Consider the following 26649-nt stretch of genomic DNA (forward strand, 5'->3'; position numbering starts at 1 on the left):
TCTGTGTAAACATGTGGATTCCTTGCCATAATATCTGTTGCCATCTATAGCTAGAATGAAGTGCTGTCTTGGAAACTATTATACATTTAAGAATAAACTTTGTAATAAATAAATAAATAATAAATAATTTAAGCACCTAATATGCACAAAGAGACTTTAAAGGCTATACATAAATTTTTAAAACTATTTAGTATTTGATCTTTTATTTCAGCATTTTTTTCTTGATGTGCAGAAAATTTTTTTTTTCCAAAACTAAATAGGAAACTAAATTAAAAAAAACCCAACCCTTCATATTTGAGCTTTCTGAAATATGAAGAGTGAGAAAATATCCTAATTCCACTTTGGAGAGAAAATATAATCTAAGGAGTAAAGAATCCAAGCGTACTCTTGGGACTCTGAACCATTAAGTAACCATTGAGGTGGCCCTTTATTGGATCTTGACCTTAATTATGAAGTTCATGCAGTCTTAAGATTGGGTTTCAAAAACCATTAATAATTACCCTTAAATGGCAAACAAAAGGAAAATTTCACAATCAGGGTGGTGTGTCTGTTAAGACTATAAAAGTCACAGGATCCAGCTCAGCTCCTCACACTCCTATTTGGTTCTTCTAGCTGCCTCACTGCTGAACGGCCAGGTAAGTGTGCTTTTAGTACTACCTGTAGCTCCTTCTGCTTCCTTTCAGAATGGTGTGAAAGATCATGGTCTAGAGAAAAAGTGGATTTGTGCCATCTAAAGATATTACCAGTAACTTAAGAGGCTAGAAGCTGTGGTCAGGTTTCTTCAAGACCACAGCCTACAGTGTGCAGATCAGGTACAAGTGAAGAATGTCATAATTACTAGTAAAAGTATTTGACTTCAAAGCCTATCTTCTAACAGATGTACTCTAAGAACAGACATTTCACATACTACCTAAGATGATTATTTTAAAAACACATTCATTAGCAATCACTGGTACATTGCCATTTCCACAGTTCCTACCCTCCTCTCTCCTCCTCCTCTTCCTTTTTATCTCCTCCCCTCCCCTTTTGTTCTCTCTCACCTTGCCCAAAAGCACTCAACTCCTGCTGGCTATCATCAGTATCAAGTACTCTGGCTTTCTGGTAAATTCATTGTTTTCCCAATTTACAGGACACCAAAATGAGTGCCAAAAAGTCTCCAGAAGAACTGAAGGGCGTTTTCGAAAAATATGCAGCCAAAGAAGGTGATCCAAACCAACTGTCCAAGGAGGAGCTGAAGCTACTGCTTCAGACGGAATTCCCCAGTTTGCTGAAGGTGAGTGCACCACTGCAGAGTCCACTGACAGGGCAGGGACGGTGGGAGGGGCGGGGAGAAGAGAGGACTCAGGGAGAGGCTAAGGTCCTCGATGATACTGATCAGAGCTCCATTTGGAGCAGAGCACCCAGCAGCCAAGGTGTGGGCATCACCTGAGAGAGGACACTTGAATGCGTGCCTTCCTCCTCTGGGGCAGGCTACATTTCAGACAGCAAGCTCCTAGAAAGAACAGGCTTTGCCATCTGTCGCCCCCAGCCTTGACACACAATTCCCGAGGTGCCCAGTCATAGTAAACAGAAGCCCCGATTGTACTTTTACCAAGATAGGTTTGGAAGACCCCCCAGGTTCCCAAGCAAACATACTAAGTCCTTCAGTCTGGGTTCGGCACCTCTGTGTCAGGCTTTAGGAAAACAAAGAGACCTGTACAATTATAGAAGTTGGACTTGGATGTGCTTCTCTGTTATAGGTAGGATCTCTCAACTAGAACAACACTTACTTGGCAATCTGTTAAGGAAACCAGCTTCATGCTGCCCTCCTGCGACACCCATTTCTATTTCAAAAGCATTTACATTTGTGTTAAGCACCTAAGTTTGTGTTAAAACAACTTTCAGGAAAGGATTACATTTCCCCAGCCATAAAGTTTCTCATCAAAACCATCCCAGAGTTGTCAAAATCAAAACGCATCTAGAGGCAATAAGAAACAGGGAAAAACTGATTCTCTTTGCTCCTATACCCTTTCTTTCCCTTGGAACTAAAAATCATCTTCAAAATGGAAGCAACTGTGCAACTAACTGTTACATTTGACTTGGTCCCTATTTAGCTCTAACTTCAGAATCTGGTTCTCGTATTTTAACCAGAAATGTCCCCTTTGCCAATAAGACGACATGTGAGGTTTCTAGTTTTAGTTGTTGAGGTTTCTGTTTCTAGTACTAAAAAGCGAAGTAGCTGAATTTGATGACCTTATAATCAATTTTCTTACAGTTAAAATGTGAAATAACTTTTTAAAAGTTAAAGGCACTAGCAGAAAAAGAGACTTTCTAATTAAAAACCAACATTTCTGAGAAAGATTTAACTTTTAAAAAAACTCTTAAATTTTTCCAAAAGGAAGAAAAATAATAATAGGAATAATAAAAAAAATTAAGAACAAGAAGAAAAATAATAATCTGACAGGAAAGCCTAGGCAATCTAGTCAAGTTGTTTTTAAAGGTAAGATTGGTGAACTTTTCTGCATTTTTCTATATTTTATGTATTTCCTATAAAAAGCACATGACTTTTCTAATTTGGATAAAGGTAGAATGACTAGTGGTAAGTTGTGAAAAATCTACATATGAAGTCATGTACTGATTGTATTTCCATACAGACTTTTTGTAAAACAGGTGTTGAAGAGCTTACAGTTCGGTCTTGTGAGCATAGCTTAAGTGTCAAATGTCTTTGTAGTAATCTTAGGGGTTAAAACATACCTTGATGTAGAGATTTGCTGCACAACAATGTGAACATACTTAACATTACTGAACTGTATACTTAAAAATAGTTAAGATGGGGTATGTTATGTGTTTTCTACCAGAATTCAAAAAAGTTTTTTGAAGATGACTTACAAACTAAACTGCTATTTCAATAGGTTTCCTGGATACCATTTTGCCAAAGAGACTCCTTACCTTAAATTCAGAGTTGTAATGGCTTTACGATTAGAGTTTTATGGTAGTGAAGGGGCTCAGAACAAGTCTCCCCGAAATATGCCACTTAAGCATGGAGATTATTTTGAACTAAAAGGAATCAAAACCCAGAAAGATTCAGGGAAAGCTCTTTACCTCCCACTCAACTGCCTAAATTTACACTGGAAAGGGGAGCCTGTCCCAGGAAGAGAGCTCTTGCTATAGATTCCTTTTTTCCTTAGAAATGTATAACAGGCTAAACTTTTGTTTTCCAAACATCTCTGCCTTCCTATGAATGGCCTTCCTTCCCTTTGTATCCTTAGCTCAGGATGTTATATAAGCCTCAGTTACCTGGTTGCCCTTTGGGTCTCAAATTTTTATGGGTACCCCATACGTTATATAATTAAACTTGTTTTTCTCCTGTTAATCTGTCTGTGTCAATTTAATCAATAGACCAGCCAAAGAACCCAGCAGGGAAGGAGGGAAATTTTTCCACCCCTACAGCAAAGACAAAATTAAGTCTACTTAAGTCACTCCAACAATACCAGTAGTCAAAAGGGAGTCAGGCTGAACACGATCTGATGTTTTGATAACAAGTTGGGGTTCTCTGAGTGGCTGGTTCTCAGCATCAGCACTGCCCAGGAACTTGTTGGAAATATAGATTCTCAGATCTGACTCCAAGCCCAGTGAACTGGAAGCTCTGGGAGTAAGACCACCAATCACCTTGGGTTTACTAAGGTCAGCAAGCCTGGTGTAAGAACCACTGAGCCAAAGTCACCTTGCGTAGAAGTGGGCTGCAACACAGGATTTGGGGGAAAAAAATGGGATGGTTGCTAATTAAGGGGTTGAGCTCTAGAGTCAATGTTTGAACCCCAATCCCCTTCTTACCAGCTGGGAGCCCTGGGCAAGTTGTCTCAAAGCCTGTTTCCCCATCTGTAATGTGGATCTCCCCTACAAGGCAGATGGGAGAATTACACAGGCTAAGGAAAAGCTTTGTCACAGAGCTGGCCCACAGCAAGCCCCTGGTCATATGCTGGCTCAGCCCTGGAGCTGGATGCCAACCTAGCTCCCAGGGAAACCTTAGAGCAGGGCCCCTCGGCAGCCAAGTGAAGCCCTGGGACTTCTCAAAAGAACGATTTAGATTACAAAGGAAATCAAATATTTTAAAATATACATTATTAATTTCAAAATAATAAATGTGATATAGTTGGTTGGTCTTTTTTAAATGGGGGGGGGGGTAGCCAGCTCTGTGACACGAAGCAATGCTACAACTAAAGTTTTTTTTTCATCTCTTACTGTCAGTAACATGTGACTGAAAACTCAGTTGCCTTCTTGGAACACAGACACAGTGTCTCTAATTTAATGTGCAGCAGTAACTGATTTGTTTCTCCCCCTTTCTTATTCCCTCTTTTTTGTCTAAAACCAGGGTCCAAGCACCCTCGATGAGCTTTTTGAAGAACTAGACAAGAATGGAGATGGAGAAGTTAGTTTCGAAGAATTCCAGGTGTTGGTGAAAAAGATATCCCAGTGAAGGAAAGAATAAAATATCATTCTCAGTACTGGAAGAAGAGTGCCTGGGATGTGGTCCTACTCTGTACAAAACCACCAATGTCACCACTTAATTCTTTACAATTGTAATGATCCAACACTGAGGTCTAATTACTGAATAAAGAAATCCTCAAACATGTGTCACCTTGTCAAGTACTGACTCCTGTAGCTTACTAGATTTGAAAGTAACCTTAATTTGATGCATCTAATTTACAGATCTATAAAGTAAAAAAAAAGGGGGGGGCCCAGAATAGTTCCATGATCTTGACCAAGACCACAAAAATGGTGGGAGATACTTGGAAAGAATTCTGATGAATTAAACCAACTGCCTTCCTCCACTTGTCCACCAGAATAACCCTCTCCCTGCTCTCCCTCTGCAGCCACGCAGGGGATCACATCATTCCCAACATCAACTCACATTTCACTCTAGTCAATGGGTAGTAAGAAACAGACTTCACAGAACAGACACTTGTCTTTAAAGTCATCTCCCAGCACCAGCTGTGCCTTTTCAATCACTGATCCTCTGGGGGAGCAGAAGGAACATAGGTCCAGAGAGTCAGTTTTACTCCATGACCAAACAGGTGGCCTTGGTTCTGGTATGTGATGTGAAAAATAAAAAGGACAGGAAGGCAGGGCCCTCCAGATCTGGCATCCTGTGCTGCTGGGATTCTGGGTATCTGAGAAGCAGCTAGCCCTCAAGTTCCACAAGCTGAGTCCAGTTCAGGGGAGGGAGGGAGAGAGTGGGGAACGTGGGAGGAGACTAACTTTCTTCTGCCCCTCATCTGACAGTTAAAATGAGAAAGCCATATGAGTACAAGCTGGTCATGATAGCCCACGACAGTGATGCCATGGAAGCCAGGTTTTTATCCTGACCTCCACTCTCCTCTCCTCAGAAACACCAGCAAATTATCAGTGCTGCACACATTCTCTTTGATCAGCATCTTGACCTTTCTGTTCATTATCACCCTCCTAATGAGCCTCATTAAACATTTTTTTCCCAATCACCCTTCCAATGAACATGAGCTAAAAAAAAATTCTCTGTAAGGACACACACACACAAAAAGGAGTATCAGTGTTTACATGTTAGTTAGTTAGTGTTTACACGTTTAGTCCCCCTAAAACTGAATTCCCCTACTGAGTTTATGATTAACCTATTAAAATCTTCTTTTTCCCAGGGATTCCCTGGCAGTCAAGTGGTTTAACACTTTGCACTTCCACTGCACAGGGTGAAGGTTCAATCCCTGGTTGAGGAACTAAGATCCCACATGCTGAGCAGTGTGGCCAAAAAATTTAAAATAAATAAGTAAAGTTAAAGCAGACATAAATCTTAACAGTGGTAGAACATTTTTAAAAAATCTTTTTTCCCTTTCTCATCCCTTTTGAGCTCAATCCTGTGCTATCTGAATGCTAATCAACCAGAGTCAGAGGACTGCAAGTTCTCCTGTGGATAGCATCCTTAAAGCACTCAGGTTGTTTCTCCAGGGCAAGATGAGCTAAGAGATCATCCCCTCCCCAAGATCAGCTGGCCAAAGACTCAGAAACCTTAGACATCCTGACTTCTGAAACTGTGATTAACAAATGTCACAAGGCAATGATTAACCCCAGTATTTTTTTTTTTTTTTTTGGCCACACCAAATGGCATGTGGGATCTTAGTTCTCAACCAGGGATTGAACCCAAACCCCATGTAGTGAAAGCGCAGAGTCCTAAGCACTAGAGCACTAGGAAAGGCCCTAACCCCAGCCTCTTTGTTCTTGCCTTTTAAAAGGAAGACCAAGTTGGAGAGGATCTGAGGTTTGTCTCCCACTCCCTTTACTGGCGCCTGCAATAAACCCTTGCTCTTGAGAAACCTGTATGCAGGTCAGGAAGCAACAGTTAGAACTGGACATGGAACAACAGACTGGTTCCAAATAGGAAAAGGAGTACATCAAGGCTGTATATTGTCACCCTGCTTAGTTAACTTATATGCAGAGTACATCATGAGAAACGCTGGGCTGAAAGAAGCACAAGCTGGGGTCAAGATTGCCGGGAGAAATATCAATAACCTCAGATATGCAGATGACACCACCCTTATGGCAGAAAGTGAAGAGGAACTCAAAAGCCTCTTGATGAAAGTGAAAGAGGAGAGTAAAAAAGTTGGCTTAAAGCTCAACATTCAGAAAACGAAGATCATGGCATCCGGTCCCATCACTTCATGGGAAATAGATGGGGAAACAGTGGAAACAGTGTCAGACTTTATTTGGGGGGTGCTCCAAAATCACTGCAGATGGTGACTGCAGCCATGAAATTAAAAGATGCTTACTCCTTGGAAGGAAAGTTATGACCAACCTAGACAGCATATTAAAAAGCAGAGACATTACTTTGTCAACAAAGGTCCTTTTAGTCAAGGCTATGATTTTTCCAGTGGTCATGTATGGATGTGAGAGTTGGACTATAAAGAAAGCTGAGCGCTGAAAAATTGATGCTTTTGAACTGTGGTATTGGAGAAGACTCTTGAGAGTGCCTTGGACTGCAAGGAGATCCAACCAGTCCATCATAAAGGAGATCAGTCCTGGGTATTCATTGGAAGGACTGATGTTGAAGCTGAAACTCCAATACTTTGGCCACCTGATGTGAAGAGCTGACTCATTTGAAAAGACCCTGATGCTGAGAAAGATTAAGGGCAGAAGGAGAAGGGGACGACAGAGGATGAGATGGTTGAAGGGTATCACTGACTCAATGGACATGGGTTTGGGCGGGCACCAGGGGTTGGTGATGGACAGGGAGGCCTGGTGTGCTGCGGTTCATGGGGTTGCAAAGAGTCAGACATGACTGAGCGACTGAACTGAACTGAACTGAACTCACAGCAAGTACTTACTGTCAGAATTTGGCTTTCTGTGCAGAGAGCACACAAGCCCTTGCTTTGTTTGAAGGAAAAGACTGGGCAGATGAGGGACAGAGGTGTGAGAACCACTTCTGATTTCATATTTTATTATACATTTTTGATTTTTCAACACTGTGGATGTGTGTCCCATCAAAAAGAATGTGTGCTCAGACACTCAGTTGTGTCCAACTCAGGGATCAAACCCACATGGGACTTTTTGTGACCCCATGGATATAGCATGCCAGACTCCTCTGTCCATGGGATTCTCCAGGCAAGAATACCAGAGTGGGTTGCCATTTCCTTTTCCAGGGGATCTTCCTGACTCAGGAATCAAACCCATGTCTCTTACGTATCCTGCATTGGCAGGGGGATTCTTTACCACTAGCGCCACCTGGGAAGCCCATCAAAAAGAATAAAAGAAAATTTTTAATAAAAAGACAACTTTCGTAAAATACCATATTGCTGCTTTTCATAATGAGCTTCTTTGCATCCTCTTTTTTATTTGGAATAGTCAGAACATACAACTATCTAAATTCTGGGAAATGCATCAGAAGCTATTTCAAAACTCAGAAATTTAACCAGAGAAAAAGAAAAACAAGTTATAACCCTTCCACCAAGAAACAAAGATTTTTATACACCATGAGGGAATGTTTAAAGACAATTTGTATCATTCTAATTCAACACAAGAGCATTCTCATAGCATCAAAAGCCTTAAACAGTTCTAATGACTAATTATACTCCACTGTAGGGATACCCCTTAATGGTCTCAACTATTTCCCCACTGTGGGGCATTAGGATTACTGTCATTTTTGATTCTTCTAACTAATGGTATAGTGAATACCTGTTCACTTCTTTATCAATATATCAGGTTTTCTTAGGAGAATTTCTGAGAAGTAAATGTCTGAGCCAGATGGAATGAATATTTTTATGGTTTGTGAGACCATCTAGTTAATTCCCAAAAAGTTGTATTGATTCATATTTCCACAAACAGGTGGGAGAGCGCCAGCTTCACTCCCCAGACAGCGTTCATCAGCTTCATTTTACCTACTTCATTAGTTGCAACAGTGTACATCTTTTATTCATTTATGGTTTTTATAGGAATCTCCCAACCACAGATGGTACCCAAATTACCATGGTTCAGCTTTCCATTTTTCAACTCTAAAATGGCACAAAAGCAATGTGCATTCAGTAGAAACTGTACTTCAATTTTTGAATTTTGATCTCTTCCTGGGCTTACAGTATGCAGTATGATCCTCTCGTGATGCTGGGTGGCAGCAGTCACAGCTTCCAGTCAGCCACACCACCAAGAGGGGAAACAACCAACACACTGACAACCATTCTGCAACCAGACAGCCATTGTTTTTCACTTTCAGTACAGTATTAAATACATTGTGAAACCAAGCAGGACTCTGAAAGGGCCTCCTGGGTACAAGCCCCTCTGTGTCCCCTGTTTGTTTGTATAAAAAGCTTTCATCTCCTAGGCCTTCCTCAGATTTCAAAGAGAAGATCCAGTTAATGATTAAAGAAGTGGAAAATGCAGAAACGGAAAGCAGTCAAGCAAGGAAAGTAATAATAGCTTAAACAATAGTCACAGGACTCCTAGTTCCCCCTGAAGGGTACAGATAACAATCTGATCCATATCTTTGAGCTGTTCTGCAGAAACTAAGTGGAGGATGTTGAGTACATGCTGACCACAAAAGCACGTAGACCTCAGACTGGTTGGAACCAGAAGACTGATGACTGAGATTCCCGAAACACCATCCTGTTACTTTACCACCAACCAATCAGAAGAATGTCCATGAGCTGATCAGGCACCCTATGACCCTCACCCATAATGTTGGCTTTAAAAACCCTTGCCTAAAGTCACCAGGGAGTTTGGGTCTTTTGAGCACAAGCTGCCCATTCTCCTTGCTTGGAGGCCTGCAAATAAATGCTGTCCCATCCTTCACCACAACCTGGTGTCAGTAGACTGGCTGTGCTGTGCATCAGGCAGGTGGATCCAAGTTTGGTTCAGTAACAATTTAATGAGATTTTCAACACTTTATTATGAGATAGGCTTTGTGTGAGATGGTTTTTCCAACTGTAAGCTAATGTAAGTGTTCTGAACACATTTAAGGCTAAACTATGATGTTCAATAGGTTAGGTGTATTAAAAGCATTTTCAGCTTCCAATACTCAGGGCATAACCCCAGCATAAGTCAAGGAAGATCTTTATTTCCCCACTGAGTTTATGGTTACGTACTGTTTTGTAAAAGATATTCTTTCTCTCATTTGAAGTACCGTTTCAAGTTTGTTATGAGATTGTGACTACTAGGGTATAGATACTATACACTGCCTATTGAGTGTTTGTGGTGATATGGGGGTTCACTCTTTTGTTTGATCAATATGATGCATTAAACTATTTAATTCCCAGGATAAACACACTATCCAGTCATGACTGATTATCCCGTAAATGCTGTTAAATTAGACACTTTGACATTTTATTTAAGGTTTTTTACAACTTTATTAATAATCAACATTAGTCTATAGCTTGGAGTTTCATTTTTTGTTGCACATGCTTTGTTGAGTTCTAATATTTAGGTCATGCTAGCTTCCCATTTTTGTCTATGTTTTCAATCTCAATCACTCCTCACATAGTAAATACACACTATGTCTTTCAATTCCAACATATGTAAAGCACCTACTATAGGCAAGGCATTATACAAGATGCCATAAGATACAAATTTCCAGACCTCTGAGATCCTAAGTCAATGATTCTGGAATTATGCCAGGGAAAGGCTTAATCTAAGAAGTAGTATTTCAACTTGGATTTGTAGGAGCAACAGTAAAAGAGAACTTGCAGGGAAGTTGAAAGAGAGAGAAAACACATCAAATCAACATCATGTTGTTAAGAAGGAAGCCATTTTCGTCTGCCCTTCTAAGATCCTCTGGCTGGTCTAAGAGTTACACTGACATGAGACAGATTAACAGGAGAAAATCAAGCAAAAGTTTAATAACATGAATACATGGGAGAGACCCAGGAAAACTGAGTGACTCACCAAAATGTCCAAAATCCTCACCTTAAATACCAACTTCAACTATAGGCAAGAGGATGTTGAAGGTGAGGAGAGTCAGTTATGGGAGGTGACCAAGAAAAGCACAGTCAACAAGGGTAAGATTGTGATGCAGATTTATGCCCTGCCTGGAGTCTTTTCTTCCCTCTCATCCCTCTGTTTTCCACACTAGTTGCATTTTCCTAAAGCACCCATTTCTATTGGAAAGGCTTTAGCAAGAGTTCAGTATTTGCAAGATATGTCACAGCTGATAGGCATTATTCTTACTCATTCCCTGTTGCCTTCAGGACTAATCCTGACACTAATACTCAAGGACCTCCACAAATTAGCACCAATCTCCTTTATTTCTTTCCACTTCCCTACAGGAGCATTGTGCTTTGCTCACGCTATTTTATGGCCAGATCTTAGACATTCCAGCCTACATATGCCTCCCCTCCTTTCAATGAAGTCTCCCAGCATTTGACAATCTTCCCTTCTTACTTTAACCCACAGTATTTCCCCTGCAAACCCTGAGTTCTTAAGTGTTCAAGGCCTACCTGTGCTGTGTAATACTGTGGCCACTAGATTAAGTGGCTATTGACATTTAAATCAATTAAAATTAAACAAAATTTAAAATTCAGTTCCTTGGCCACTCTAGCTAAATTTCAAATGCTCCATAGCCTGGTGTGGCTAGTGGCTGCCATAAAGGATGGCACAGATCTATAACACTCTCTCATGGCAGAAGTCCTGGTTGTCAGGGCTCGTAGCACTGAGGGTGTAGTCACATTCTGTCCACACATTTGTTTCTACGTTTCACAAGTTTACGTCTTATGTCTCCAACTAAACTGCAAGCAGGGTTGTAGCAGCTGCTCATTTGTAATGCACTATATTTAGGATGGTACTTAAGTGGATGAGCGCCAAATGCACAGTGAGTTTTTTCCTTCTTAATAATCTCCTTTCACTAGAATCCAGTTATTTTTACTGCAAAAAAAAATCTTTCAAGTTGTTGAAATATCTATTCCCAAGGCATTTACCATTGAGCTAAAGGTACAAAAGCTTTAAAATGCATTAGCTTTGAAGTACTCATTTAGTCATCTGGTCATTGTTAAAATTATGGACTACCCTTGTTGATTCACTAATGGGGGCTTACTCCCAAGAAGCCTTAGCCATTAGGCAGCAGCCATCATGCCTAGAAGAATTTTCTTTCCCAGATTGAAAATAGTTACTATGGCCAACCAACAGCCTGATATCAACTCTGAACCTACAGTCCCCACAGAGACAGGATTAAATGACTATTAAACTCCCAGACTGGTCCATAAAAAGATATTTTACCCATAGTATAGCTGTCTTCCTGACAGCTACTTTTATGGGAAAAAACTTCTTTAGCCCAAACTAAGCTCCAAATGACTTCTTTAGGATTGCTTTGTTAGCTGGGAGATGCTCATTATAATGTTCGAAATTAAAGCAGTCCTCAAAGTTATAAAAGTTGCCTGGAAGGTTACTCTAAGTGGCTGTCTGGGTTTTTTAACCCTCTTAATTTGCTTTCCATATGAAATTGTTGAAAAATAAATGAAAGTAGAAAATAATTCAAACAGGGCTGCAACTAAAGGTAGGAAAATGTTATGCATCACTTATGCTTAATATATAACACACCTGAATCCAATTTTTATTATATGTGACTCTATCACAAATCCACTGTGCAGATATAAAATTAATTTTGACTTTGAAAATCCTTGGATCAAAAAGGGGTAAAAGAACTCTAATCAATGATAAATATAACTGAAATAATATCAAATGCCACAATCTCAAGTCTCCGTTTGCATCTGCTTAAAATGATTCACATTTCTCACTTTTCCTCACCAAGACCACCATCCAAGTGTACATGTATGAAAGGAAAATCAACATGGAGTCAGTACTACAAAGAGAACTCTCTAAAATGGAGCTAGGAGGCCGTTAAGGAACTATGACTTATGCACATGTCAGCTTGGATGGAATCTGACCTTTTGACCTGATGAAGTCATCAGAACTGATACTGAACAGGACCCTTTGGGGCTCCTTTTCTGTGTTCCCCTTTCTTGATTACAGGAAATAGGCTTCATTCAGTCTCCATGATTTTCCCAGAGTTCTAGAGAGCAGGTTCAAACAGATGCTAATTAGGGAAGGGAGGGGATGCAGAGAGAGGGCAGAAAGAGTCAAAAGAAACAATAGTGCAGCCTTGGGCAGGGTCCTGGTCCCCCCTCCAGGGATACACAGAACAATATTTTTGAGTTGTTTTACAGATATGGGAACCCCCACCAGTTGGGAGAAGTTAATTGAGTGCTGCCCACAAGCACTAGACCCCAGACCTGATGGAACCAGAAGACTGATGATGCTCCCACTTACCTTACCACCAACCAATCAGAAGACTGCCCACGAGCTGACCTCGCCCTCTTTGAACCATTACTGTAAAACTTTTTACCTCACTGCTCCCCCTAGATCAGAACACAGTTTTGAGGACATCAGCCCACTGTGTCCCCTTTTGCGTGGCAAACCAATAAAGTTACTCTTTTCTACTTTGCCCAAAACTCTGTCTCCAAGATTTAATTCAGTGTTGGGGTACAAAGGCTAGATTCAGCTTCAGAACACCTGCCAGAACTTATTGGACCCCTACCCTAAAACAACTCATGATTCCTCAAGGACAAATATTCTCTGACTCACATCAGAGGCCATCACAATTCTTACCAGGCAACTTTTAACATCTTGGCTTTTTGTCTTTTTAAGCCCTGACTCTTTCTCTTCCTTATAACACACTTTTAGGGTTACCCAAATCTGTGTCTCCCAAATTGGAATTTTTTTTTTGGCCACACCGCACAGCTTGTGGAATCTTAGTTCCCCAACAAGGGATGGAACCCAGGCCCCCGGCAGTGGAAGTGTGGAGTCCTAACCACTGGCAGGGAATTCCCCTGAACTGCAATTCTTAAGATTCCAAAGAAACTCTTATTTGAAATCTCCTGAATTTTCTTTTAGTTGACACAAGTCTGTGTTGATGTGTTTGAATGTGGATTCTGTTTTCAGATTCTCTTTCCACAGCTAATGTAAATTCAAATGTTTAAAGTTACTATTTTCAATAAATAGAAAAGAAATGCTAAAAACGTATGCATATCCACATCCCTAAACATCAGATTGAGATCATTCTTCCTATAGATATATCTCAAAAGTAAAAAATATTCTAAATAAAAACTCTACAATGCCACAAGCTATCTTCTACATGAACTGGAGAGATCTGAAGGCAAATTCAAAGTCAAGGGTGTCAGCAGCATCCATGTGATTGAGACAGAGTCAGAATACAAATCAGCTACAGCTATTTTCCTGGTACGCATCATCTAGAAGGCAGGTAAAGCTACTCTGAAGAAAAGCAGTGACAAACCTAGATAGAGTATTAAAAAACAGAGCCATTACTTTGCCTACAAAGGTTTGTTATAGTCAAAGATATCGTTTTTCCAGTAGTCATGTGCGGATGTGAGAGTTGGACCATAAAGAAGGCTGATTGCCAAAGAACTGATGCCTTCAAACTGTGGTGCTGGAGAAGACTCTTGAGAGTTCCTTGGACAGCAAGGAGATCAAACCAGTCAATCCTAAAAGAAATCAACCCTGAATATTCATTGGAATGACTGATGCTGAAGCTGAAGCTTCAATACCTTGGCCACCTTACATGAAGAACCAACTCATTGGAAAAGACCCTGATGTTGGGAAAGATTGAAGACAGGAAGAGAAGGGGGTGACAGAGGATGAGATGGTTGGATGGCATCACCAATTCAATGGACATGAGTTTGAGCAAACTCCGGGAGACAGTAAAGGACAGGGAATCTTGGTGTGCTGCACTCCATGGGGTCACAAACAGTCAGACACGACTGAGCAACTCAACAACAACAAGTCAGACTTGCTATAGAACCTAAATATTCTGCAAAGTCCAAGAGCCTTCTATTTCACCCTGTGGACTAAGCAGAAGAATGACACAATGAAATAAATTTTACTCATTCTCTCCTGGGACTTCCAGACTCAGAGTCTACCTTCATTCTTAGTAAACCATTTCTCATTTGATGTGTATGAGACGCCTCTTCTTAGATATCCTGTATGCCGGTGTCTCTGTTGATTTAGTAAGCAACCATAAGACTAATCATGCACGCCAAAGGAAGGTCACAGTGGCCCGTGAAGGGGAGCAGAATTCGCCACCTCAAAATATGTCTCTTTGGCATAAAGATTATGGTGGGCTGATTCTTTTTAAGAAACAGCAGAGGAGAAGCTCTAACAACCTAGTGGGAACTTTAAGACTCTGTGCTTCCACTGCAAGAAACTAAGATCCCACATCCCACATGCCCTGAGGCAAAACCAAACCAAATAACATTAATAATAAAAATAAAAACAGAGTTGAAGTTACCCTTTGTCAGAGATATTTGCATTTATAAAGGAAACTTCCATTTGTAAGGGCTTTCCTTGTGGCTCAGCTGGTAAAGAATCTGCCTGCAATGTGGGAGACCTGGATTCAATCCCTGGGTTGGGAAGATCCCCTGGAGAAGGGAAAGGCTACCCACTCCAGTATTCTGGCCTGGAGAATTCCATGGACTCTAGTCCATGGGGTCGCAAAGAGTGGGACATGACTGAGCAACTTTCACTTTCCATTTGTAAGGGTGTCACTGTACCAGGATTTCCCTGCTGGCTCAGATGGTAAAATTGTCTGCCTACAATGCAGGAGACCCAGGTTCGATCCCTGGGTTGGGAAGATCCCCTGGAGAAGGAAATGACAACCCACTCCAGTATTCTTGCCTGGAAAATTCCATGGACAGAGGAGCCTGGTAGGCTACAGTCCATGGGGTCGCAAAGAGTCAGACACGACTGAGCAACTTCACTTTCACTCCCTCACAGTACCAGGAAGAGAAAGATAACTCTAAATCTCTAGAAACTCTTAACAATGGAGAAGGCATGGACTTAAATCTGCATGACAACCTTACCCTTGTTTTCTGTGCTTTTGCCTTGAAAACCTCCCATAAATACCAACATCTTCTTTACTCTTTAGCTGGAGATGGTATTTAAGATGGTGGCTTGGGCCATTCTGGGGAGTTACTCAGGGTTTCCTGAGTACACTGGAGGTATCCATGTTATTAAGCTTCTGCTTGTTCCCCTCCCACCGCCCCCCACCACCCCCGCACCCGCCTCCCCACTGCCAGCCATTAATCTGCCTTTTGTTACAGGGGTCTCAGCCAAAAATCTAGAAAGGTAGAGGGAAAATTATTTTTCTCCCCCACATCCATGAAACAGATTTCAGCTGCAAATATATCCTAAAGGAGGCTCCTGGTTTCCAAATTATTTACTTTTTTAGTGAGAAGGGGCAGAATGGCTATTACCCTCTGTAAGTCACTGTTATTTGCTCAAGTTTAAGAGATTCCTGAGGCTTCCTGGTGCTTGCTACCTGGTGATTCTATTACCTTAGTCTTTTTCTTTAATAAGACTTCTCCCCATCCTCACAAATGCTGGCTCTTAAGGCTATTTTTCTCCAACAAACTGATTGTAGGCCATAAAGATGTTCAGTAGCAATTAGGTTTTATTGTTCTCATCTCACTTATGAGTATAGAAGCTATCAAAATGTAAAATGTACATTTCCTCCAACTTCTCAATTCCTCTTCTAAGAACTTATCCTATAGAAGTGTGTATGTGTAGCTACAAGGACATATGTACAGATACTAATTTGCAGCATGATTTAAAGCAGCAAATAATGGATACAACCTAAATATTCATCAATATAAGACTGTTTAAATAAAGAATGATGCATATATGAACAGCAAGGCAAGCATTTGGAAGATCCCTCTGCACTGAAGTGGAGTGATGAGTACAATGCAAGGGGAATGATGTATTAGGCATACCAGCATATGTATTTTTAAAGGAACATATATCCATATACGTAAGCAGGTAGGCATTTGTATATACACACACACACACACACACACACAATCTTTAGCAGAATAACAAAAGAAATGGACGAAGGTGGTCACCTCTGGGTAAGGGAACTGAGGTGAGGTAGGGGCATGTAAAAGGCAGTTTTATACCTTTTCTTTAGGGCTTTACTTTTTTATCCTGTATATAAATGTTTTAAAAATACACACACACACAGTAAAGGATAGTCAAGGAATAAAGCTTGCCAAAGCTATTTAACAGTGGCACCTACTGGTAAAGTCAGTTCCTACCCCAAAGTATTCTCTAAGAGAAGAAATCCCAATGTTTGCCTGGCACAGCCATTTCAGCCATTAGTCAGGAAATATGTTTCTATTAAAGCCTTATAAGGAACGTTTCACTCGTATTAAGTCTTCTGAGCATAAGACTTAAAAGTACCATCTGGCTGGGAAGTTATGGTTCATTATAGTCTGAATTGCAAGCTATAAAAATGAGTGGAGAATATCTCTATATCCTTCCACAGAGTGATCTCCACTCCAGCAGAGAATGTTGAGTGAAAAAAAGCAAGGCAGAAAAAATATCCAGAGTCTGCTGTCATTTATCTAAGAAGGGGAGAGGCTTACAAATATATGGGTTTACTTGTATTTTTTTAAATGGAAAGATAACTCTTTAAAGAAAAAGAATTAATGGTTGCCATAAGGAAAGGAAGGGACTGTTCTGAGGGGAGAGGAAAAGAACTAGATTTCTCTATCATATGACATCCCTTATATGTGAAATCTAAAAAGAAATGATACAAATTAACTTACTTACAAAATAGAAACAAACTCACAGACTTACAGAACATTACAGTTATTGGGGGGAAAGTTAGGGGGAAAGGATAATTAGGGAGTTTGGGATGGACATGTCCACACTGCTGTATTTAAAATGGATAACCAACAAGGACCTACTGCATAGCACATGGAACTCTGCTCAGTGTCATAGGGCAGCCTGGATGGGAGGGGAGTTTGGGGGAGAATGGATACATGTATATGTATGGCTGAGTCCCTTTGCTGTTCACCTGAAACTATCACAACACTGTTAATCGGCTATACCCCATATAAAATAAAAAGTTACCAAAAAAATACTAGATTTTTCTAAATCAGTGCTTCTCAAAGGAGACTATTTTGCCTGTGTCCCCAGGGTATGTTCTGCAATGTCTGGAGATATTTTTAGTATCACAGTTGGGGGTTGGGAGGAAAATATGACAGATATATAGCGGGTAGAGGCCAGGGATGCTACTGAACATCCTACAATGAACAGGACAACTATCTGGCCCCAAATGTCAATAATATATCTAATAAGGAACTTATATCTAGAATATTAAAAAAAACACTTCCAACTTAATAAGATGACAAATAACGCAATTTAAAGTAGGCAAAGGATCCGAATAGACAGTTCTCCAAACATGACATACAAGTGGCCAATAAGCATACGAAAAGATGTTTAACAACCTTAGACATCAAGGAAATGTGAATCAAACCCACAGTGAGCTACAATTTCACTCCCACTAGAATGGCTATACAACTGACCCTTGAACAACACAGGGCTTAGAGGCACTGACCCCTCAAGTAGTCAAAAAATCAAATATAAAAAAAAAAAATCAAATATAACTTTACAATTGGCCCTCCATATCCACAGTTCCATACCCACAAATTCAACCTACTGTCAATAGTATAATACTGTAGTATATATTTATTGAAAAAAAAAAAACACCAAAATTGAAAAAGACACATGTACCCTAATGTTTATTGCAGCACTATTTACAATAGCTAGAACACAGAAGCAACCTAGATGTCCATCGACAGATGTATGAATAAAGAAGTTGTGGTATATATACACACAGTGGAATATTACACAGCCATAAAAAGGAATGCATTTGAGTCAGTTCTAATGAGGTGGATAAATCCACAGACTTCCCTGTAGCTCAAACAGTAAAGAATCTGCCTGCAATGCAGGAGACCAGGGTTCGATCCTTGGGTTGGGAAGTTCTTCTGGAGAAGAGAATGGCAATCCATTCCAGTATTCTTGCCTGGAGAATACCATGGACAGAGAAGTCTGGTGGGCTACAGTCCATGGGGTGGCAAAGAGTCAGACACGACTGAACAACTAACACACACACACAATGAGGTGGATGAACTTAGAACCTATTATACAGAGTGAAGTGTGTCAGAAAGAGAAAGATAAATACCATATTCTAACACATATATATGGAATCCAGAAAATGGTACTGAAGAATTTATTTACAGGGCAACAGTGGAGAAACAAACATGGAGAACAGACTTATGGACATGGGGAGGGGGAGAAGAGGGTGAGATGTATGGAAAGAGTAACATGGAAACTTACATTACCATATGTAAAATAGATAGCCAACAAGAATTTGCTGTATGACTCAGGGAACTCAAACAGGGGCTCTGTTTATCAACCTAGAGGGGTGGGATGGGGAGGGAGATGGGAGGGAGTTTCAAAAGGGAGGGGATATATGTATACCTATGGCTGATTCATAGTGAGGTTTGACAGAAAACAGCAAAATTCTGTAAAGCAATGATCCTTCAATAAAAAATAAATTAATTAAAAGAGAGTTACCAAAAAAAATCCATGTATATGTGGACCTGTGCAGCTCAAATCCATGTTGTTCAAGAGTCAATTGTAATCATTTCCCAAGGAAAGAATATATGTGGCTCACAGTATGTTTGCAGTTAATATGTGCTGAGTAAATTAACACAGAAAGGGGGAAAAGTTTCCTCAAGTGTTTCTAATGCAAACTAAAGTATAAGAACTATTGTTTTCTCTAGAAAAAGAAACTGAAGTTTAAAAAAAACAGTCAACTGTAATAAAAAAGATAATAACAAGTGCTGAGGATATGAAGAAATTGGAACCCTCATACACTGCTTGCAGGATGCTGCAACCACTTTAGAAAACAGTCTGACAGTTCCTCAAAAAATTAAACATACAGTGACTATATGACCCACAACTCCACTCCTAAGTATAGACCCAAGTGAAATGAAAAAATATGTCCACACAGAAACTTGTAAACAAATGTTCATAGCAGCATTATTCACAGTAGCCAAAAGGAGGAAACAACAAATGTCCATCAAAGTATGAATAGATAAATAAAATGTAATCTATCCATATAATTAAATATTATTTGGCAATGAAAAGAAGCAAAGTACTGATAGACACTACAACATAGACAGACCTTGACAACATTATGCTAAATGAAAGCAGCCACTCACAAAAGGCCACATACAGTATGATTCCATTTGCAGTGGATCAACACAGGTCTGAGATGTACAGGTCCCCTTAAACAAGCCCTTTTCATAGTAAATACTACAGTACTACATGATCCATGGTTGGTTGAAACTGCAGATATGGAGGAACGCGTATATGGAAAGGTGATTAGCAGTTATAGGCAGATACTTGACTGCACGGAGAGTCACACCTAACCCCTGCGTTATTCAAAGGTCGACTGTATATGAAATGGCCAGAATAGGCAAATATATAGAGACAGAAAACAGATGAATGGCTGCCCAGAGCTGGGAGCATAAGCGGCTTGGGGGTGTCAGCAAAGGGTGTGTGATTTCCTTTTAGAGTAATCAAAATGGTCCAAAATTGACTGTGGTGATGATTATAGAAATCTGTGAATGTGCTGAGTCATTGCATTATATACTTTCAATGGCTAAATTTTATGGTATGTGAATTATATCTCAATAAAACTGTTAATAAAAGATGCATCACAATGATGAGATGTATACTCTGATAGAGGTGGCGCGAGGCATAGAAGGCAGAGGTCAGGAAAGGCTTCCCAGGATGAACAGGAAGTCCTCAGTAATCAGATTGGGTTTATTTTTGTAATTAAATTCTTCACTGGTTTTGAGATTCCAGGGGTGGGGAGGCTGCAGGACAGGAGAGATCTCAGGTGTAGGGAATGTCATTCAGATTGTCCAACTCTAAAACTCCAAGTGTGCAGGGACAGGATGCCATGGGATGAGTTAGCAGGGTGGCAGGTGACACAGCACAGTAGCCTTCACTCCTGGTCAAATCCTTGGACTATTTTATGGGAAAAGGAACTGATAAACGCTGAGGAGCAGCAAAAGGACAGACAGGATGGGTCTAGAGACAGGACAGCCTGTGTGTTTACATCAGCTCTGGTACATTGCTGTCAAAGTCAACTCAACCTTTTCCTGAATGTTCAGCTTGAAAACTACTGCAGAGAAACCAGTCTAGGACCCTTTCTTCCTGCAAGACACAGCTGACAAAATGGACGATGAAGAATAAAGTGGTTTGATATAAACTAATAACAATAAGAGTAATAAGAATAATCAAAATCATATATAATTAAAATGTCCTGATGTCATAATGAAAAAAAAATAATAATAGCCCCTTATGAGCATAGGCTAGAACCAGAAACAAAATAATGACCCAACCCAAAAAGATAAACAATCCACTTACCACAGGAACACGGGCATTTGGCTCAAATTCTGTGGAATCAGCATCTGAAGATAAAGAAATGAGTTCAGTAACTCACCATTATGTAGCTGAAAAATTCTTTAAGTAATAAGAATGCTTTTCACTAAGAGGTTTTTAGAAAATCTCAGACTTACCTTTCAAGTTAAGGCAGTTTCGTGCAAACTCTATCACTGCCAGCTGCATCCCAAGGCAAACTCCTGTTTTAAAAAACACATATACAAAACAAATGAAACGATTTTGTACTGTGTCATATTTTCTGTTCATTTGCTTGCTATCTTCTCCATCTAGAATGCAGGCTCCGAGAGAGTAAGTTTGCTTCTGTAGCTTCTCCCTCAGAACAGGGGTGGCAGGGGCAGGGAAGGGGTCTGGACGACCCAAACTGAAGTAGGAATAAATAAATGTGAGGTTGGAAAAGGGCAGGAAATGAGAAGGCAAGGTCCAAAAGGCAAATCTGCCTACCTCCAAATGTGTCTCTAGATTGAGGCGCACATGTGGCCTGCAGGGCTGCCCCAGAGCACCCAACTCCTTCAGAGAATGTCTAACAACACCTCAATTCACGAGGGAGTCTCTGTGGGCTGAGTCTTCACACTCTCTCTTCTCTAGATAGTTTCATGGCCTTAAATGTGGGCTCTGTTTGCAGGCAGCCCCTGCCTGGCAGCAGGCTGGGATCCAAGGAGCGCCCACAGACAGGCAGGGGAGTGGGAGGTCTGTGCCCAGCTGCTGAGCCCAGAACAGGCCGAACCTTCACTACAAGGAAACAGCAGCAGCTGGGGGAGCTGGTACCTCCACCACAGGCTGGAGGGTAATGGAGAAGCCAAATGGAACTGAGAAGAGAGCTCAATGAGGAGAGAAAGGGACCTGCATAGGCCCAGGCCTGTTGCCACAGGGATGTACCCCTTGCCCATCTCCACATTCACTGTGGCCCACCAATACTCTCCAATAAACAAATACCAAGGAGTATTCCAGATGCTTTTACAGATATATCCAAGATACACAGGGACTCAAAAGAGAGAGCAATCAATATACCAAGCACGCCAGAACAAAAGTCAATAAGCGTGAAACAGCTGAGTGCTTTGGAGGAATTTCAGAAAGTCCCACAAAGCTAGGCGATAGAGACAGTGTGTTAAAGAGAAAGCTAAAGAGCTACAAACTATTCTGTACAGTGAAAATTATCTGAAGAATGCTAATCATGTTTAGACAGAAACTAAACAAGATTACTTCAAAATAAAACAGTGGCGCAGGTGAGCTTAGATGGATAAAACAAAGCAAGGTACCAAGGTAAACTACTCCTAGTTTCTCTTTTAAAAATGGATCCCTAGTGGAGAGTGTCTAGGAAGTTAATCGAAGAACAGGCAAGTGGGGAAAATGAACCTGTTGATATTAAGTAAACAGTACCAAAGCCGGTCCACTCAGTTCATAAACCTAGCAGCCCATGCAAGCACAGCATGAAACACGGCCTCTCCCCACTCCCTCTTCCTTCTGGACCCCCAGTTGCAGAGCTGCCTTTTATCCCATCAATGTTCTATTACATCCAGTTTCATTGCTAAGGAAGCCATGCTTTCCAATTTGAACAAAAGCATTGAAAACACCCAGCTCTAATTCTTAACAGAGCTGTCTCCGTAATGTTAGATGATTTTTCCATATTATCTTTTCTAAAAGGAGTATATACATTTCAATTTAAGCATTTTCTGATTAGAAATAACACTGTGGCATCCTATTGAGATGTTCTCTACTTGAAGTGGTAAAAGATGGAATCAGGTGGGAATAATCGGAAAAGGTAAGGGCAGGTTTGAACACAGGTTCTTCCCATCCTCTTGCTATACAACCAGACCAGTGGTAAGTTCTTGTAGGTTGACAAATTTTTTTGGTAAAGGGCCAGAGAGTCAAGATTTTAGACTTTGCATGCTGTAGGGTCTCAATCTCTGCCACTGTATTGGAAAACAGCTACAGACAATATGTAAACAAATCTGTGTGGCTGTATTCCAATAAAACTTTATTTACAAAAATGCTGTGAACCAGGTAAGGCTTGTAGAATATAGTTTCCAGACCCTGTAGCAAACTATTTGGCACCTGAATGTTCAAATTCGAAATCACACTTTTCACATTAACAAACCCTATTATGTGTTATCCCAACTAGGTATCAAAAATCTAAAAAAACTCATACTCAGGATTCATGAACATCAGTTTTACCCAGAAAAGGAATCTTCCTTGACCGTGCCCAAGAAATTGCCTGGAGTTTTCCCAACGTTCCTCTGATTCCAAAGCCTCCTGGCACAAGAACACCACTGCAATCAACACAAGAGGAGGGGAAATTTGACATTATCTTTATTTGTGAAATTCTTGTTTTCAGATCATGCTTACTGATCCCAAATTCAACACTTGGCACAACTGCTAGAGAATATGCTTGGAGTCTATTTTCAAAATTGATTACACAATTTCACATCCTGAACTTTCTTCTTGAAATCCTCCCAATGTTATAAAGCAGTTGCGAATGTCTCACAACTGACCTTGATATATATTTTCTGATAGGTCTCTGCAGCACATGAGCATAGTAACTAAGAGATTCAATTCAGTTAAAAATGACACTGAAAGAATTATCTGAATAAAAACAGGTTAAGGTTCTTTTAAAAGTACTGTTATAAAAATGTTTTAAGACCTCTTACATAATCAGAAAGAGTTAAACTGGTGAAATAGACCTTTTGATTGCTAATCAAGTTGTGGCACAGGAAAATTTCCTGGCTAGGAGCCACTTTAGAGACTTTCTGGATAAACACTCTCATTTGAAAACCTAACAGTTCAAGAGAAAACTGGAAGGTAATGTTACCTTCACAGTACAATGTCACCCCCAAGAGTTATATTGAAATAACAAAATAAAACCTTGAATCAAAAGATGTGGAAAAGAAAACAAAACCAAGAGAAGAGGGAAGATTGTCATTCTTGTACTGTAACTTTGTATATGGAAAGTCTGTCTCTGCATCTTTCAGTAGCATCGACTCATTGTCCCATCAATATGGTAAAAACTTCCCTCCATTTCCTTCACTGAGCCAGAGTGATTCTAAAATCACTCTCTGTTCCTTCAGGCCTTGCAGTGGCTTCAAGTCTCTGAAGTGGCTCCTAGCCAGGAAATTTTGCTGTGCTACAACTTAGTAATTAGTAAGGCCTATTTCACCAGTTTACTTTGAAACACGCCATGTTACTGTTAGTGGCATGTGCAGTGGAGACGGTTTTATTCTGGGGAGGAGAAAGTGAGTTGATGCTATGGAAAAATACAGAGACAGACCTTACATATACAAAGTTACTATGCAAGAATGACAAGCTTCCCTCCTCTTTTGATTTTGTTTTCTTTTCCACATCTTTTGATTCAAGGTTTTATTTTGTAAGTAATCAATATAACTCTTGGGGGTGGCATTGTTTTGTGCCATGAAGGGTAACATGACCTTCCAGTTTTCTCTTGAGCTCTCATGTTTTCAAATGAGAGTGTTTATCCAAAATAAAACCATCTCCATTGCATGCACCACTAATATTAACATGGCATGTTTCAAAGTAAATGCAACGTGAATGCAGCACAAGCACCCCGAATCACAAGTACTCCAAACTATCTTTCAAGTGTACAAAAATTAGTAATTGGGGTAAGTTGAATCATTATGGAAAAATCACAGTAGCATTCTCCTAACTGGCGTGGACAGTCCTCGGTACTTACTCAGCTTTGCAGAGCTTCTGCCAAGCTTCATGGAATTTCACAGGGTCCTCAACTTCAGTAGTCTGCTCCAGATCAATGGAATCTATGTACTAAAAACATCCAACAAATGTAAAGATTTCAGAAAAATAAAAACTGGAAAATACTAGAACCATCTAACACACAATTATTCAATAACTACTTATGCAAACACTGTACAGGTCACTTAGCATAGATGTCTTGTGGCTCTTACAATCTTTTAGGAAGATTACAAAACCAGATAAATAGGCACCCACAGCACAGGGAGATAAAGAGTTACTATGGGCAAAGAAGAGAACACTGCAGAAGAAACAGGACCCACACCAGAGCTAGAGGTGAGCTGGAGAGAGGAAGGGAAGGAACACCTTCATGGAAGCTTTTGGGGGAGGGGATGTCCAAGAGCTACGCCCTGGAGCAGATGCAAGCTGAGCGTGTGTGTGTGTGTGTGTGCATGTGTGTGTGTGTGTGTGTGTGTGTGTGTAGTTGGGAGGCAGGTGGGAAGGTATACAGGTGGGAAGGTATGCAGGGTGGAGGGGTAGAGAGGGATGGTGGTGAAAGAACAGCTTGTATGAAACTGCAGACAAAAGACAGGAAGTGGTGACCACTCTGGTGACGCCCAGATAAGTTCCATGCAGCGACAGAACACTTGAAGCAACTGAAAGGTCTGAAGGAACAGAGAGTGAGTTTAGAAAAATTCAGTGAAGGAAATGGAGGGAAGACTGAAAACCAGCTGGGAAACTGCTGCCAAAGTCATGCAAGATAAACACAGCACAGGCCCATGATTCAAAAAGACTTAGTAGAGGCCACCGTCAATGAATTCTATTACAAGAAAAACAGTTATGACAATTCCTGTGTACATAACAGCCCCTATACATCTGTTATTTTAGTATTTCTGTTATACAAATTACTATCTGAATATATCTTAAGATACAAAATTTTACTTTATAAAATTTGTATTATAACAGATTTTCTATTATTGCTTTTTTTTTTTCTATGAGGGCCTAGGGGAGCTGAATGAATAGGAAGAATAGGAAGGGAACAATTCCTTCGAAAGTCAAAAACAAAAAGTGTTTAGAGAAAGAAGCTACAAAGAGATGAGAGAAAATGAGACAGGTCCTAAGCTGGATATTACTCAATTTCTTGAACAAGTAAGTGTATCTTTTGGTTCATTATATAAAGGTTTTACCATTTACATCAAGATAATAAGGCCTTCCTAAATTGTGATATACCCAGAGAGAATATCATTAAATATTCACATTTATATAGAGAGAGAAAAGTCTGGAAAGATATGCATCAAACTGAGAACGACAGGTGCAGCAAGAGAAGGATTTCTGGGAGGAAGAATCTTCTACTTTCTGGATTTTGCATTATGCTTTGCTTAAATTTTATACGCTGAGCATATACTACTTCTGTATCTAACAAAGACAAAGAGTATACTCAAGCTATATACATATAACTTCACCTCTGCTAGCCCATATGTGCTAGCCCATATGTATGTGCTCTGTTGTGGCCGACTCTTTGTGACCCCATGGACTGTAGCCCACCAGGCTCCTCTGTCCATGGGGATTCTCCAGGCAAGAATATTGGAGTGGGTGGCCATGCCCTCCTCCAGGGGATCTTCCCGACCCAGGGATTGAACCTGCATCTCCTGAAGCTCTTGCATTACAGGCAGATTCTTTACCGCTGAGCCACCAGGGAAGCCCCATTTTCTTATTAAGTAAACACAAAATACTTAAATGAGCATGGAGTATATACGTCCCTGAATGTGCAAAGCCTAATTTCAGAAACTGTGCCTTAAACCTGCATGCAGAAAAAAAGTTAACATGGCAGACCTGACCACTATCCTTGGAAAGGCCTGCTTACAAGGTTGGCCCTTGTCTGGCATCTGGAAACATGATTTGGGGAGAGTTCCCACCATAATCAGGCTTCCCTGGTGGGTTAGCAGTAAAGAATTTGCCTGTAATGCAGAAGACGTGGGAGATATAGGTTTGATCCCTGGGATGGTAAGATCCCCTAGAGGAGGAAATGGCAACCCACTCCAATATTTTTGCCTGGAATATCTCATGGACAGAGGAGCCTGGCAGGCTATAGTCCATGAGTTTGCAAAGTTAGAAACGATGAGAGCATGCACACATGCT

At 40.5% G+C, this 26649-nt stretch overlaps 2 protein-coding genes across 11 annotated transcripts in view; one reads left to right on the forward strand and one right to left on the reverse strand.

The window, feature by feature from the left end:
• The window catches only part of CTPS2 (CTP synthase 2), a 110603-nt gene that overhangs the window by 51002 nt on the left and 32952 nt on the right, over positions 1 to 26649 (reverse strand). For 6 of the 10 annotated variants that reach the window (XM_044937579.2, XM_044937580.2, XM_044937578.2 and 3 more), the window contains 5 exons: positions 24497 to 24585; positions 22987 to 23081; positions 20931 to 20993; positions 20779 to 20822; positions 3814 to 3876 (listed from right to left, as the gene is read on the reverse strand). In XM_044937579.2, coding sequence (XP_044793514.1) covers positions 3814 to 3876; positions 20779 to 20822; positions 20931 to 20993; positions 22987 to 23081; positions 24497 to 24585 — 354 coding nt within the window. Of the gene's footprint in view, positions 1 to 3813; positions 3877 to 20154; positions 20377 to 20778; positions 20823 to 20930; positions 20994 to 22986; positions 23082 to 24496; positions 24586 to 26649 lie in introns of those variants that run through there. The other 4 variants (XM_025277362.3, XM_044937584.2, XM_044937582.2 and 1 more) reach the window with 2 other exon arrangements.
• On the forward strand, positions 483 to 4612 carry S100G (S100 calcium binding protein G). Its single transcript, XM_006078275.4, has 3 exons — positions 483 to 635; positions 1130 to 1273; positions 4352 to 4612. Exons 2-3 carry the CDS (start codon positions 1139 to 1141, stop codon positions 4454 to 4456), a joined length of 240 nt encoding a protein of 79 aa, XP_006078337.2. The 5' UTR covers positions 483 to 635; positions 1130 to 1138; the 3' UTR covers positions 4457 to 4612.

This window comes from Bubalus bubalis, chromosome X (genome assembly GCF_019923935.1).
Source record: "Bubalus bubalis isolate 160015118507 breed Murrah chromosome X, NDDB_SH_1, whole genome shotgun sequence".
Lineage (NCBI taxonomy): Eukaryota > Metazoa > Chordata > Mammalia > Artiodactyla > Bovidae > Bubalus > Bubalus bubalis.